Source organism: Melopsittacus undulatus, chromosome 7 (assembly GCF_012275295.1).
Source record: "Melopsittacus undulatus isolate bMelUnd1 chromosome 7, bMelUnd1.mat.Z, whole genome shotgun sequence".
NCBI lineage: Eukaryota > Metazoa > Chordata > Aves > Psittaciformes > Psittaculidae > Melopsittacus > Melopsittacus undulatus.
In genome coordinates, this window is record NC_047533.1 from 60,855,419 (window position 1) to 60,871,164 (window position 15,746).

At 42.4% G+C, this 15,746-nt stretch overlaps 1 protein-coding gene and 1 long non-coding RNA gene across 2 annotated transcripts; one reads left to right on the forward strand and one right to left on the reverse strand.

The window, feature by feature from the left end:
* Positions 1-477: 477 nt before the first annotated feature.
* LOC115946113 (uncharacterized) lies at positions 478-14,850 on the forward strand. Its single transcript, XR_004080224.2, has 6 exons — positions 478-1,114; positions 5,224-5,298; positions 6,843-7,089; positions 7,237-7,401; positions 8,203-8,398; positions 12,925-14,850. It is a non-coding gene; the product is annotated as an uncharacterized lncRNA (long non-coding RNA).
* On the reverse strand, positions 2,055-13,774 carry PPM1K (protein phosphatase, Mg2+/Mn2+ dependent 1K). Its single transcript, XM_005146573.4, has 6 exons — positions 13,302-13,774; positions 12,639-12,739; positions 5,303-5,468; positions 4,632-4,776; positions 3,456-3,590; positions 2,055-2,976 (listed from the first exon to the last, which is right to left on the reverse strand). Exons 1-6 carry the CDS (start codon positions 13,739-13,741, stop codon positions 2,845-2,847), a joined length of 1,119 nt encoding a protein of 372 aa, XP_005146630.2. The 5' UTR covers positions 13,742-13,774; the 3' UTR covers positions 2,055-2,844.
* Positions 14,851-15,746: the final 896 nt, after the last annotated feature.

Below are 15,746 nucleotides of genomic sequence, written 5' to 3' on the forward strand. Positions count from 1 at the left end.
AATTACATAGATTATGCTGGTAAGGACAGTGGAAGAGGAGGAAGTATCAAAATCCAGTTTAAATCATCTTCCTCTAGGAGAGAATGACTACTAGAGCAGAACTTGACAGTATCTGGTGAGAAACAGCCTAAGATCCCCAAATGCTGAAATCTTTTTTGTTAAATCCCATTTTTGTACCCTTTCTAAGCTGTTAATGCTAAAGGATGTGGGTTTTCATGTTAATTAGATGCCAACAATGGTGGCTAACAGTTCTTCTCTAACTGAAAAACAGGCTCTGATGAAGACAGGCTTGCCACGTTCTTGGCTGATAAGCACCTGGGTTGCTACTGCATTCTTGATATTTGACAAGTAAGTGATTTCATTGGTTGTAAAACAAAAGGAACTTCTACCAATGAATTTAACTGTAATGCTTACTGCATTTAACATTAACTTCTTCCATGAAGGAAGTGTTTTTAGTTAAGTGTGCTCTCAAGCAATAGGGACAGAAGGAATTTTCATGGCCTTCCTAAATCGTATCTTAGTTCTATAGCATCGGTAATATCCACTTCTCATATGTTCAAGTGTGAGAAGTGGGCTTTCCATATCTTAAATCTTTTTACACGCTAAAAGAAATGTTTTGTCTTTAACAGGGAATTCCTTGTTGTGTTACAGGGAAATTACTGTACTTCAGAGCATACCTGCAGATGTTTGCACTTGACACATGCTGCAGCCCAGCATACTGTTCTGCTGTCATGGAGCAACTCATGAATGAACTTCATTGAAGATTTTTGGGCCACTAAGCCATGCTGACAGAGAGTGTAGGGTCTGGCATCAGTACCCACTCTTTGTGGGGAGAGACGTACTCGTAACAGTAGCTCCAGGCTGCTCTACGCAGATGGATTGTTCAGCGTGCAGTACTTCAACCTCATTTTTTCATGGGCAAAAAAAGGAGTTAGTCACTTTCTTTGATCTGTGCCATACGAAGTTAGCTAACTTGTGCTTAACTTGGTGCAGCATTCTGAATGACGCAAAGAGCTTGCAGTTAAATATCGCATCCTGCCTGGAGAGTGCACTGCAGCGCCTTGTCTCCGCAGCTTGTGAAGTCTGATGGAGGGCATCATTCAGCTTTGGGAAGGTGAGCTAGCCTCATGGTGTGGTTCTGTGGCCCTCATGCACTCTCAGCCACCCAAGTGTGCACGTGCTCTTCTCCAAGTCTGGCAGCCTTAGCATGTCCAGAAACTCCCCCACACAGGTTTCTGAGAAGCCTGCCTGGATGAAACAAACAAAACTCAATTGCCTTTTGAGTTTTCCAAGCTGTTTGTGGAGCCAGAGTCTGAGTGACAGGCAGGCAGGGCTGTGCCGCTGCATCTGGCATCCCCCAGGCATGGTGGAGTGTGCAGGTGACAGGAGCAAGCATGGAGGAGCAGTGGGGGCTACAGTGCTGACAGACCTTTTGATTGGGAAAGTGCAGTCCCATCCCTGCCCCATGGAGCACAGGTTTTCGTGTTGACATTAGATAATGCAATCTAGAGTCCCTGTTGCAAATCGAGTGCTGGGAGAGTTAGTTTGGCTCCTTTCTGTCCAGACAAACAAATTGATCAGTTAGGAAAGCCACAAAGCTTTTTGTGAGGCTTCTCACTAAACCCAGGCCCAGGAGAAGAAAGAGCGGTGCCCTACATAATTCATGGCAGCTCAAATGTCGGTGTTGGAGCAGTAAAATCCCCAACAGGCATCAGATTAGGCAAGCAGCCAGTTTTGGAGTGAGACAAGGCAGTTGGTGAGTGACAGGGCAGCTCACTGCAAGGGCACAGGCCTTTAACTGTACCACAACTCCCACCAGGCAGAAGCACCTCCCAGGACACTAAAACAAATGGCAGGTCTTCCAGTGCCTCTGTTTGGTGTGCCTGTTGTTCACAGAGGTCTGTAGTGCTCAGGTTTGGGGGGGGCGTTTGTGCTTATGAGCTAAAAAAAGTGGCATTTCATCCTGTGATAGTGCCATAGCCAAGCCCGTTGTTACCAAATTTATGGCCAGTATACTGCTAGCAGCTTCTCTTTGATCAGCCTATTCCCTCCTCTATGCTCCTGTCAAGCGCTGGCACACCAAAGAGAAGACAGTGCAAGGGGCTGCTGTGTGATCCACAGAGACCATACAGGCTTTGGACCCAATGAAGGAACGTTCCCATCTGTGCAACGGCATGTAACTCCAGCCTGCTCCATCTCCTTGGAGCCAGAGGATCACGGATGATGATAATGATGATGAGAGTAATAAAGCCCTGCAAAGCAGCACTCAGAAAGTTCAGCTACACAAAATGTCACTGGCATCAGAACCTAAACACCTCTCCCTTATTTTTCACCCACTTCTGAAGCACGGGGGAGTTTTGGGTGGCTGCACAACAGAGGAAGACAACAAACCTGATTTTTGTCTAACTAAGAACACTGTGCGTTTGTTCCCCCAAGTATTAATGTACAAAGAAGCCAGCGTGTGGCTCAGACTCAGGCATACACAGCTACATAATGAAGGGTCCTGGGTAGCAGAAGTAGGTATGAAACAATTGTGCAACTCCAGCTTTAGGTGAAAGCCCAGAGCCTTATCTATGCGAACAAAGTAATGTGCAGAGTTACTGGGACTACAAACCTAAAGAAATAGCTGCCTCAATGCCAACTGGAATAAATAACCACAGCAAAATGTGATCAGCCATAAGCAACAATGGGTCATTACGCACCAACAGAACAGTAGCATCTTCTATAACACTGGAAGCAGAAGAGATGGACAAGACACTGAGTCAGCCTATGAATAGATGGGTGTTTTCTCCTGTAGCACGCTGTGCCCAGATTATGGCAGGAAAGGATAGCTGTGGCAGGTCTTCATGCCCACCTCCCACTGGAAGCAAAACTGCGGCTGAAGGAAAAGTTGATTTCACCATTTTTGTACTTCCCCCATGCTCCAAATGGTACTATGACAACCGTGCTGTTGTCTTCAGTGCCAAACTGTATTGCCTGAAAGAGGAAACAAGCTGTCAGCATAACTACCTTGCTTGGAAAAGGAAAAAAGTGCCTGGCTCTACATGGGACAGCATGCCCTGAGGCTCAGGTGTTCCTTGCCCCTTCCCAGTCCTGACACTCCATTCTGGTGTGCCCCAGAGCTTTCCATAGGATATGCCACCATCCAGAACCCTAGTGAGAAACTGGCCATTTCTGTCTATGCTAATCACATATTCAGCACAAGAATAAACTGCAGTTATTGTCCCATGCAGTTCAGTGGATCATCAGCTAAGCAAGTTAACTGAAATGATGCCTACCTGGCAAGGATGTGGCAACACTCAGGGTAAGGCAAAGGCTGGGTGGTGGCACTAGGGAATGTCTCAAGCAGTGTAGTGCAATTTACTTGAACATGTAATTGTACACTTCATTTTTTTAAAACAAACAAAAAAAAAAAACCAACAAGCATTTGATGCCAAAATGGGCCCTGGCATTACCTGCTCGGTAACAACGTGGGCAGCTTCAGGAGGATCATGGCACTGGCTAATGAAGTCACAGATCTCCTGACTGTTCACCATGAAGTTAATACCATCTGTAGTGAGGACTAGGAAGCTGTCATCAGCGTGCTGCAACTGCAAAAGCACACAGTGTGCACAACAATGGAGCAAGTGCTGCAAGGCAAATTAACTGCCCTAATTTATACTAAACTCTGTTGCAAAGAACCTTTTCAGGAGATGCTGTGGGCTTTCCTGCTTTGTGTGCAAAGACTAACAGGAACCTCCAAACCTTTGGCTAGCCAAAGACTCCCCCTTGAATCCTCAGGTGTGTCTATCAGCCACACCAACTGTGTTGCTCATATTGGAGGAGAGAGTCTGAAGGTGCTTCCAGTTCTAGGAAGCAACCATCTGAATACACTGAGGCCAAAAGACCAGATCCATACATGACCCAATAAAAAAAAGGCTTCCTTAAGGAAGGATTTCAAGGAAGACATGATAGCACTGCAGACTTCTCCCGAAGCCCCTCAAGTCTAGCAGATGGCATTTAATTAGGACCAACTAAATATAAGTTCCCCAGGACCTGAGAGTGGCATTGCAGAAAACTAACAGAATTATCAGTTGAGAGGAGTGCCTTCGTGCAAATGTGAAGGCAGATATGCTGAATACCTTCTGGGTGGTCAACTTGTTTTCTGGACAACTAAGGTGCATACAACTGCCTTTTTCTCCTCTGTTCCTCCTAAGAGTATAAACCTCTATGATTTTTTTGATGACAGCCCATTCATATCCCACCTAGTTCTCAGTGATGGTTTTATATCGCATTAACGTCAGAACTATTCATTTGACCACAATACCCAAACAGACTAACACCTTTGTATTTCAGTAATAGATCTTATGTGTTATCTTTCTTCCCTCATGCTATATTGTACTGTGAGAAATGGGATTTAGAAGTTGATCTGGTTGAATTTAGTATCAAGGCCAGATTTTCTGCCCTGTTAGTGTTAATCTGAAGTGACTTAATTAGAATTGCTCTCCAGTTACTTCACCACAAATAAAAGCCAGTGCTTGGCCATCCGGCATCACCTGGGCACATCATGTGGATACCGCCACCTACATCAAATACCTGTGATGCCCCTTAGTCTGAGTGTTGCTGTCCCTGTAAACCAGGACTTCTTTTACCTGAACCCTTTTTGTTTCTGGTTGGGCTATCACTCCACTGTTTTTAAGATCCAAATCTCCTATGCTCCGTGTCATTGCAAGTCTGCCATTCACATGAGGTTGTCCCAGACTGTTCCAGGTAATGAAGCCACCGCAATTCCTAATCCTGTCCAGAGGCACAAAAGAAAAAGCAAGCATGAGTTACTGCTTCACACCATTACCCCTGTGCAATATTTGCAATTTCTGTCACTAGCTACTGATGAAGAATGGGGTATGGAGGACCTAAGATGTTAGACTGAAGTTTGGCTTTAGCTGTTTGAAGGGTCCACAGAAGGGATATGTCTTGATGGGCTGAATCCTGACCTGGGCACCATAGTGCATTTCTGCAGGTCTTGTCTCGGCAGTTTTGGACAAGTCTGAGCCAGGTAGTCACAGGTCTGTACAAAGTCCTAGCTATGCTGATCTTACTGCTGAGACAGTTCATACTCATGTAGGACTTTCCATATCCCCAGTCCTCTAAATGGAACCATGTGAATTAACTGGTGCTGTGCTGCTTTCTGCCCACTCAGAGATGGTCTCGGGGTATTATGTTCAACTCTCTGCTTCCTTCCAGGCCTAACCAAGCAGCAGAACACCAGCACATCCTGACTGAGGCGCTGCCCTGGGAAGACACATCATTAGCTGACAGGTACCTTTCCTTCTCTTCTTTTCTTTCTGGAGTATGGTCAGTGGTGAGTTTCATGGCCTTCCCCTTTCGACACAGCAAAGCGCGACTGTCTCCCACACTTGCCACAACTAGCTCAATACCATCCCGGAGCAGAGCCACTGTTGCAGTGGTCCCAGAGTTCATCAGAGTTGCTATAAATGTCATATCAAAGAGAGAGGTTTTAGCATAGCACTGCCTCAAAGTACAGGACCATTTATAACAGTTCCAATTGGTAAAATGAAGACAACTTGTGCTCTATGTTACCAGTAAGTAACTGCTTTTACATTTAAACTAAATCTACATCCAAAAAAAAACAACAAAAAAAAGGAAACATGCATGTAGGACTGGGGAGAGAGAGAGGAATTGGCAAGGATAAATGTTTCTGTGCAACAACATGGCTCAATGCAAAGAGGGCAAGTGGAATAAAAGCAGTTACAAGGTACGGTGGCTTTTTTTCCAGCTTGTAGCCAAATGTTTTTCTAGCTAGCTATTAAAACTAGCTCACCTCAAGTTACAGGGTTATCACCCTTGTCCCTGAGTGCAGTGACTGTATGGGTGACCCACCATAAAGCTGATTGCTCTTCCTTTCTGTTAGGTGGTGAAGTGGGCAATTGAGTAATAGTAATTGTAGCTCCACATAGTTCACCAGAAAAGAAACTAGATCACTCCTTTATACTAGCCTGTGTCATCCTCCCATTGCCGTCAGAGTGGTTACAATCTCCTGCTTCCTCCAGTCTTGCCAAGAGATGAAGGGTTTCAGCCTGCAGATCTCTGGCTTTTTCAGAAAGGAACACTGCTCTTCTCAGACCCTGTCAACTTGCTGGAGGTCCCAATGCAAAGGTGAATTCTGCCTCTTGCCTTGTGCCTGCAAACAGATGCAGTCAGCTGGCAGTGCTGTCATCTGGGCAATCTGCCCTGGGCAGCAGTGGGATCTGTTTACAGGGGGTGTAGGTATGCCTAGGGGGCAAACCAGAGCCCTTGGTGTTGCGTTTCTCTTACAGCTGAGCTGACTTGAGTTCAGAGACCTTGGTAGCTTAACTGGTGCCAGTAAATTTAAGGGCTTCTTAAGTTTCTACAACACCAGAAAAAAAAAAAGTGCTTGAAAAGGAGAACTATGAGATCTGGAGTTATCTGCAGCGAAGGAACTGCCAGAAGAACCATCCAGCTTTCCTTTGTTGCTTGTTCTTTTGAAAAGAGCAGCCCCATTTTACAGTTAGTGTCTTCCCATCCCCAAACTAGGCAAAGCTAACCCAATGAAAGGTGCCTGGAAAGACCTGAGCTATCACAGTAAAATGTCTGGCATTTGCTATTGCCCAGAACACATTTGTATTCACAGCCAGTGCAAATCCCCTTGAAAGGCCCTCTGTAGGTCTCCTGCATTCTGGGCTTTTCCAGTTTTTCCAGGTTTTAAAAGCAAGCCAATTTGAAAGGCATTTTGGGCTATTTTAGGAATGAGAATCCTCAGTTACATTCTTGTTTTCACATCACTAACAGTTAAAGATCTTTCTACCATCACTTCAATGCAGAGCTCAGCTACAACTATGTACACTCCTAGCTCTGGCCCTGCTGCCCTGACTCTGGGGAGGTGGATGGATCTGAGACAGGACTGCGTGTCTGAGCCCAAGGAATGCCAGCCAGTCCCATCTCTGCCCAGTAGCCAGCAAACAGTGTACACACAGCACGACCCCATGTGTACTATGGAAACAGAAATGAGAGTGCTCTGGGATTTTGGAGACCTCCTTCCCCAACTCCGCAAGGTCTCAGTACCCCCATGTAAGTAAAACAGGGTTGGCAGTAAACTGAAGTGCAGAGCCCTGAAAGATGCATTGAGCCTTGTTGTGCAGAAAAAGCATCAAGTTGATGAATCAAAAAAAACTCACAAAACAGTCTAAACTAAGCTTGTGTTATTGTTTAAAACAGGTATTATTACTGCAGTGAGGTCTTGGTTTAGCTATAGGCTTAATCAAGATGTCAGTCGTGAACATCAACCACAGTGACTATGGTCAAATCTTGGACTACATTATGGCTGCCATGCAGGCTATAATATTCGAACTATTTAGATGCCAGTAACTTCTGACTATTCAGGTAAGCACTGACATCCTGTTTCTAATTTGAAGCAAGGACTAGTCCAGTGCAGGATCACTTTGAGGCACATTATGAAAGCAAGATGCTAAAATTACCAGCGCAGTTAGACATTTTAGTAGTGCCAGTAAAATACCTGTTTTAGCCAACAGTTAAAAGAATTGAAATGAAGAACATATGTAAAACTACCTTTTTATTTCACAGAAAATATATTTTATTTAGACATTAAAATTAATGCAGAACTGCTACTACTCTCCCATTTCATTCCTTGGTTTTGGAGTTATGTTGAAAAACAGCAGTTTCTGAAAAAGTTAAGATCTGTGGTCTTTAGTTCCTAGATGACTAGAAACATTTGGATATTGAGGTGAAGCTGCATCTTTCAAGTGCAAACTCTCTAAGAAAAGAGCTGTGACTACAAAATCAAGGGATGGTCCTAAAGAACAAGTCAAGATACTGCCCAGAATGTGGTAATAGTTGTACTGACTTGAGCTTTACATACATCTATTAGTTAAATAGCACTCCTGGAAAAATAAAAGCTGCTCATGCTTTCTTCCTTCGAACACATTAGTGATCCAGGTAGGAGTGCAAGAACTAGTAGCTTGACTTACAAGCTTTATGTGATTTCTAGCATAGCTCAAAAACACAGGAATGATAATGGGATAACATTTCTAACACTTTACTGCAACTGCTGCTAGTTTATTTAGTAATATCAAAATATGTTGCATATATATATTGGTTTTAACAATTAAAGAGTTTATTTTGTTTTCCTGACAATTTCACTAAAAAACTAAGATCTTTCAATAGGTTCTTAACACTCACTGGACAACTTCTACTGCAAGTCATCTCAACTAATGTGACAAAGAGGATGTGGGAACCTTCCAGTAGTCCAGGCTAGGAACCGCTGGACTCCTTCACCTGGGACAAAATTAAGCAGATCTCTCTTTCCACTGAAGCCCAGCATATAGTGTCGAGGGCCTCCAGTTCTAGAGCTGCTGACCAGGTACAGTGTCTGCCACAAATAACACGCACACAGAGGCAAATAGAAAATTCACCCAGGGACTTTGTTCAAACAAAATAAACCTGCAACACTGGAGATGAAAGAACAAGAGCTGCAGAACTGGAGATGTAGTCACTCTAGAGTTTGCCAGCACACTCTTGCAGGTCATTTATAAGTACTAGAGGCTTGCACATGCATCTTTTGCTACAGATAAACCAGCCTTGGTATTTTTGGAGAATTAATACCATTCTTGCCTTTCTGCCAAAACTGTGTGACAAAACCAGTTTAAATCCAGTCAAATAAAAACTCCTTTTGGTTTTGACCTTTTTTTTTTTTTTACTGTGGAGGTAAGTAACCAACCCACAAATCAATCAAAGGACTTTATCAGTGCTACAGGGCCAGCTGTCTCATACATGGCAAGAGTGGCAACTCTGAACATCTTCAGTACAGAATATGGCCCAATCTGTTTCCTCAAGGTTATTTATATATTTATATATATATATATATTTACATATAACACAAAAATGGGGAATTCAAACTAATGCCAGCTAAAATGGGCCCATCTTAAAGGCATTGAATAGAAGTACATTAATTGTTCTGGCTCATGGGAAAATATACAAAATAAACACTCCTTTAATAGTGTAATTAGTATTTTCGAATTTGATTAGGTAATAATCAGGATAAAAAGGCTGACTGTAATGTTGATGGCTTTACAATACATTCAGGTAAAATTTCTGCAGCTCTCCCTTTTCCTCAGTGTTGCAGGTTAACATATTCAAAGAAATAAAAATCATGTTTGAATGGTAACTTAAAAAAACACAATACCAAACCCCACTACTTTTTAAATTTAGTTATTTTAAAACAACTTTCGCTGTTTGCTCAGCACAGTAAGATTACAGGAGTGCATTTCAGACACTCCAGTTCATACCTGCCTATGTTTTAATAAGATGGCTATTCCAGAAGTGAGTGGCCAATGTTATTACGGTTGGATGAACTGAATGTGGAGGTCGATGGAAAGATTCCCTGTTGTCTTCTCCAAGTAGTGGATTACAGTGAACAGAAGCAGTAGCAGTACCTTGTAGGAGAGCACTAAGCCAGGAGAGGGTTTGTCTTACATTTCTCCAGATAGATGCTCAAATTTCCTGAAGCATACAATTCACTTTCTTATTTCTGTCCTTGTCAAGCAAAGCTGTTCAGCCTTTACAATTCAGATTTTATAGCTGGTCCAAAATATTGGAAAATTCTGTCCATCTGTGTTAACAGCTCTCCCATGGATAATGACCTATTTGTTGGACAGCTTCCTTTGCTGTGTCCTATGCCTAAATTTAGCAGTGATTTAAAAGTGACTATTTAAATATGTGGAAGCAAATTAAAATACATTTTTAAGAGATATCAAGCATCATATCTCAAGGCTCAGGCATATCTCTAAGCTGTTATTGATTAGAAAGGATTTAGGTGGAGACCAGATTATCCCAGATCTGCCTACAGTAAGTTTCTTACACTTTTGTGTGAAACAACAGGCACAGATCACTGTCAGAGAGGATACTAGACCACTACAGCACCCCAACAGCACTAGTGAACCTCATGCCAGACATAGCTAGTTGCTCCAACAAGGCACATCTCTAGTTCTGTTAAATGTCCCTGCCCATGGCAGGGGGGTTGGAACTAGATGATCTTAAGGTCCTTTCCAACCCTAACTATTCTATGATTCTATGATTATATGAGGCTTTTATCCTTCAAATAGTAATATAGACAATGTGTCAAACTACATCCATGCAATTTTGGCTACAGGGATTTGTCCCAGAACTTACTTTCCTTAAAACACCCAGGCACACGCTTTCAAGGCTGGTCATGTGTTAATAAAGACCTGGACATCCTGAACATGCACTGGGGTTTTTTTGCAGATATAGTGAAAGAAGTGAACCTAGTGGGGTCATCTGTTGGAAGAAGACTAACCTATTATTTTCCACTTCATCAGCTATGGCTGGGTTTCACAAGGAGGTCAGTCTTGGGGAGCATCCAGCATACCCCAGTTACCCAGTGTTGCACAACCAGCCACATTTTCAAGATACTTCAGCAACAGCTTGACTGTCACATCTAGAATAGCCACAATTATTCAGAAATTTTGCTGGCAAACTGAATCAGTTTGGAAGTAGGCTTCCAACAAGGATACATGCCAACCATTGAAATTTTATGTAATTTTCAAAACAGCAGCAACAACAAAAATATCCACACCAAGCAGTCAACATAATATCAAATTATTTTAACAATAGATATGCAAAAGGTTTTATTTGTTCAGAAATCCGCACTTGTCTTTGCACGCTGTTACTCCACTCTACTTTACAGCTTGATTTTCAGCTGGGCAACCAGTCAAGAGCCCTGGGCTCTTTTAAATCCCATGGGCTCCTGCAAGAGCTTGCAGGTGCTCAGCCTACCTGAGAAACACTGAGTGCTTGTCAGAGTGTGGCCCTGGTGGATGTTTGGTAATGCTTTTGCCCTCTATTTTGCTTGACCTCAATCTTTTTTAATGAATCGGGTTTGTCCAGTATCTTGGTAACTGTAATGTAAATTTGCTGGCATTTGCATTATATTTCATTAAGCAGTACCAGTTAGTTAAATAATATGAGAAAGAAATACTATGAACACTTGCAAAATGCTCAACTTGCTGCACAACTTGTCTGTCAGATAATGTTATCTATTTCTGTCTCACGTATGAAATGCTACAATCAGAAACCATTTTCAGAATAACTAACTCACCCATAGGTCAAAAGTGACTCTGGACTTCTTTACCACATCATTTTTTTAAAAAAGGATTCCAGTATAAAATAAAAAGGGATATAATGGGGAAATGAGCTATATAGATTTAATTCCCCTTTCTTAAGGGCTGCAAGACTGTTTTCCCTGATATCTTATCTTGTACCAGGTAAGGCAAAAGATTCATATCCCTCACAGTGCTGCAACAGTTAGGCTACTGGTCCTGCCAAGAAATATTTGAGTCTAAATACATTCATCTAGCAGGTAAAGTGCAGGAAGCCACTCCATTACTTAACTGTATTAATTTGTTGCTTAAGAAAAGTACCTTGAGAATACAGTATCACTTCAGTCTCTAGAGTAGTTGTTGGTTTCAAGTCCTTCTTGGAGAGAAAACATACATAGTTTCTGTTCTGAAAACTACCTCAGTCATTTTGCCAACACCTGCACCAGCACTGGGACAGGATGTTTTGTTTTGTTTGTGGGTTGGGGGTTTTTGTGTGGTTTTGGTGGTTTGTTGGGGTTTGGTTTTGTTTTGGGTTTTGGTGGTTTGGGATTTTGTTTTGTTTGCTTGTTTGGGGTTCTTTGTTTTGTTTTGGTTGGTTTGGGTTTTTGGTTTTGTTTTTTTTTTTTAATTGGGTTTGTTTTGGGGTAGGGAGTTTGGTGGAGTTTTTTCTTGTTTGTTTGGTTTTTAAGACTGGCTAAACTGACTCTTTAAATTATAACCTATTGTCTAAGGAAACTCTTGTGACAGAACTCAGATGAGGACCTCTATCTCCCTTCTCAAGGGAGCTCTCTATAAGCTCCAATTGCTGGAACTGGAACTTCAGATGTGGTTTGTCCCTAGACACATGCAAGAACCTGGTAACAGCCAGGACTAAGATCTGGTGCCAGCTTTACCACAGCCTTGCCACAGACAACCTTGTTTCCTCTTCACTGCTTTTTATCCTGTCACACTCAGCTACTCTTGTGATTCTGTTTGTGCAGAAGCAGTATCAATCGTATTAATTTGGCTTGTGCTCCTCCTCGATAAGGAGGTTAGAAAGGGGAACATTTCTTTTGACACTGTTTTTAACCCATAGGAGTAACAGTTAAAAAAACAAAGCAAACCCCCCAGAAAACCAGCATCAAAAATCCCCAACAATCCCCCCTCCAGATTCCTCACACAGTAGTTATGCTCTTTGCAAACCTAAACCACTCATTACTAACTTGACATACACTCTCCTTGACAGAATCACATTAGGATGAATTCATTTATGATTATGTTAACATCCAGATTAATAACTCCCCCAGTAAACTTGATCTAGACTTTTATAGCTTTTTCATTTTCAGGAGGTAAAAAGTAATTGTTTCATTTTGCAGTAAGCAATCAGAGCAAGAGTTTATGTTAAATAAAACTGTTTCTAAGCATTTTTTGGACATTTTACTATAAAACTACTGAGCAAATAAGAAAAACCTTTTGCTCCACACCGTAAGAATATTTTTTACCTACCATCAGTAGACAGATGAGCATGCCTTTCATATGCTTTGTTTATTTCTAGAAAAGCTTTGTTCAGAACATTTTCCAAGTTCTCCTCCTCAGCAAGAAATTCTCTGGAAACAAACAAGTGAAAATAAAATTAGGCTTCTTTCCAATACATCTTGATCGATCTTTTCCATAGCCTTATCTCTGTGCATGCACTGAATACTGCTGGACTTCAGTGAAGGGTTAATAGACCTGCACTGGAAGCATAATTCTGTAATTTTGAAAATACATAAATTCTTCTTCCAACACCCAGGTATGTGACATGCAGATACAGAAAGAGTGCATGTAAGAAGTAGGTCAGCAATCACAGTGCCCCCATCTGCAAACAGTCAGTTCACGCTCTCTCTGCACTCCTGGTCCTTTCCTGGAAGGTGAGTACAATCGTATTTTCCCCTCTTATCTTTGCGGGCTTGCTCAATGGGGCAGGCACCATACAAAATAAGTAGTTCATAACATGTCTGTTGTAATGGGCTGTTCCAGTCCCATGTTCCTGCTGTCCCATTGGGCTAGGTGGTTCTATAACCTAAGGAGAATTAGTAACAATGTATGACGCACTGGTTGCCCTTCAGTCCTAAGGAAGGAATCTTTACTGTAATTCATTTGACATGTATTCACTTGATGCACACTTACTTAATATATTTTTCCATGTACTTATCACAGAAATCAGCTGCTGCTGCCCCACCATGTCCATCATATACTGCAAAGTACAGGACATCCTTTGTCAGCTCAGCATAATGAAAGCGGTCTTCATTTTCCTTGCGTTTCCCAATATGGCTACTGCAGCCCACATTGGCCAGGCTTACTTTTGGAATTGGCTTCCCATACTTTATGCTTGGTGGAAGAAGAATAGGTTCATCAATGCGATTGTCCCAGATGCCAAAGGTATCCCATGTGGCAGGTCGCCCACTCCCATCTGGATCGAAGCGGGAAGCACGATGCTCAGAGGTGGAGCTGTAGCAGGCAGTTGTTGGACGCTTCTCGTCTTGCAAGAGGCGGGATGTCAACACAGCTCTCCTTCTTACTTGATACCCTCCATTCCGTACCAAATTAATTAATGTACTTGTTGACATAACTTGTCTTTGCAGAGATTTGTAGGAATAAAAGATCTGCAGCTGCTGGAATGTCTTCTAAAACAAAGAGAAAACTGATCAGGAAACAAGAAGCACAAGAAGAGGAATTTTCAATTACATCATTCAGGAAACAATGTCACCCTTGGAGCCCGCTAATCATGCATAGCACAGAACTGCCTAGAAGAAACTAGAGCTATCTGCATGACTCACTGAGAAACAATCCTACACAGACAAGCCCACATCTAATGCGGAGTACTGCAGACAGATCGAGGTAAGACATTTCTGCTGGCCACCCACAGAAAGATATCCTGCATTTTCAAATGTTGAAGGGGTTGTGATGGAACAAATGAGAGTGATAATGACTTTGCTGCATGTCAGCTAAAATATGAGTATGCAAAAATATGAGGTAAGGTTGTGAAAATGAGCTTATCATGCACGCTCTTCAGACAATAGCTGAAACATCTGCACTGTGGCTTCCCAGGGTGAAAGGAAGAAATATCTTTGCTTAAAGAGGTTTTTTTCATTTGCACATGATATTCAGTTCTGTACTCTTCAACAGAGCTCAAAGCTCACTGCTTTACATGCTCTCTGTTTACCTTTTAATGCAATATTAGATGAAGTAAGGTTTCTTTACTTAGCACTTACAGAGTAACTGTCAAGTTGATAAACATCCAGATGTGCTGAGAATCCTTGTTATTGCACCAAATACAGGCTAAGCTACCAGGTGAATGGAACTGACCACTTGGAATTTTAACATTTTCCATTTTACTAAGGGGTGACACAAACATCCGATCTGCATTTCAGTATACTTACAGGTATTTAAAAACTTGTTTACTTCCTTGAGTTGCTTTTTCTTTTCTGTTACCCTTGACTGGTAACAACAGTATGTTAACCTCCTTCTGTGCAACACAGCGTGACCAGATTGAAAGCCTGCCAATTAACAAAACCCGCACTTGATTTCACTTCTGTCAGCTTGAAAGCAGAACATGAAACATTAGGTATCTTTTCATTTCGCAGTATCCACAGCATGAATCTGAAGAGTAATCCAAAATCCCAAGATAATTAATGTATTTGTTCCCTATCAAATTCAACTCTCAAAAGGCCTTTTTTTTTTTTTTTTTCCAGGAAAGCATAAGGACTGATGATGGTTTTGCTTTTCAAGTGCCTCTGCAAGTCACAAGTAGGAAGCTGATCTTTAGTTTCTGTGATGTAAATAGTTGTGCTTCCAGTTGGACATAAGACAGCCTGTGCTTTCCTAACTGATACATTTGCAAGTGCAGGGCAAGCCTATCTTGGGAAAGCAAGCCCAAGGTATTGGAGAGGGGGGCATTGGTGTTAAAGCCAAAGTCCAAGACAGACATTTGGAGGTGGATGTCTGTTTTGAGGTGCTCCATCTGATCCTGTTATTCTGTACAGATTTATTTTTTTAATGTAAATAAATAGTTCCTGCAGTCAGACGCTGAAATGCAGTGCTTGAAGCAAATGAAGCAAGTGCTTAAACTGCAGCCCAGTGTGCATGGTGCCCTTTTTACAGTCTATTTGACAGATGGAAATTTCCCAGACTGAGAGAAGGGGGTGGGGGGAAGAGAAGAAACCCGGAAGAAAGAGAAGTCATGCCTGCTGCCCTGGGGGATTAGATGTATTCTAAAAAGGAATTTAAAACTCTGAGCACGTATAACTGCTCTTGCCCTGCATGCTTTCCAAGCCCCACAGATGTGGGTAGTGCTGATATCTCTGTATGTTTAGCTCATCTTAAATCAGAGGTTTTTTGGTTTTTTGTTTAAATCAGTGACAATATTATCTCACCCGCTGCCTGACTAATGAGCTGCACAGGCTGCAGCCCTTTAAAGAGGTCTCTCCTGCTATTTCCTAGTTACGAGTTAGCACCCCACCGGCTGACTAGGGCTGGCCCGGCACAGCTCTCTACCGCCGCCCCACTGCACCGCGAGCCCTGCCTGTGCTTTCCCCGGGCTGCAGTGAGGGGCTCCGCAGAGCCGGGAGGGCA

What these genes read in the sequence shown, in the direction of transcription:
- PPM1K (XM_005146573.4), bottom strand. Translation starts at nt 13,741, where the DNA reads ATGTCAACAAGTACATTAATTAATTTGGTACGGAATGGAGGGTATCAA. An exon ending in TACATGGAAAAATATATTAA is followed by an intron (nt 12,740 to 13,301) that starts GTAAGTGTGCAT and finishes GTTTGTTTCCAG; the next exon opens with AGAATTTCTTGCTGAGGAGG. An exon ending in CCCACGTTGTTACCGAGCAG is followed by an intron (nt 2,977 to 3,455) that starts GTAATGCCAGGG and finishes TTCCTCTTTCAG; the next exon opens with GCAATACAGTTTGGCACTGA.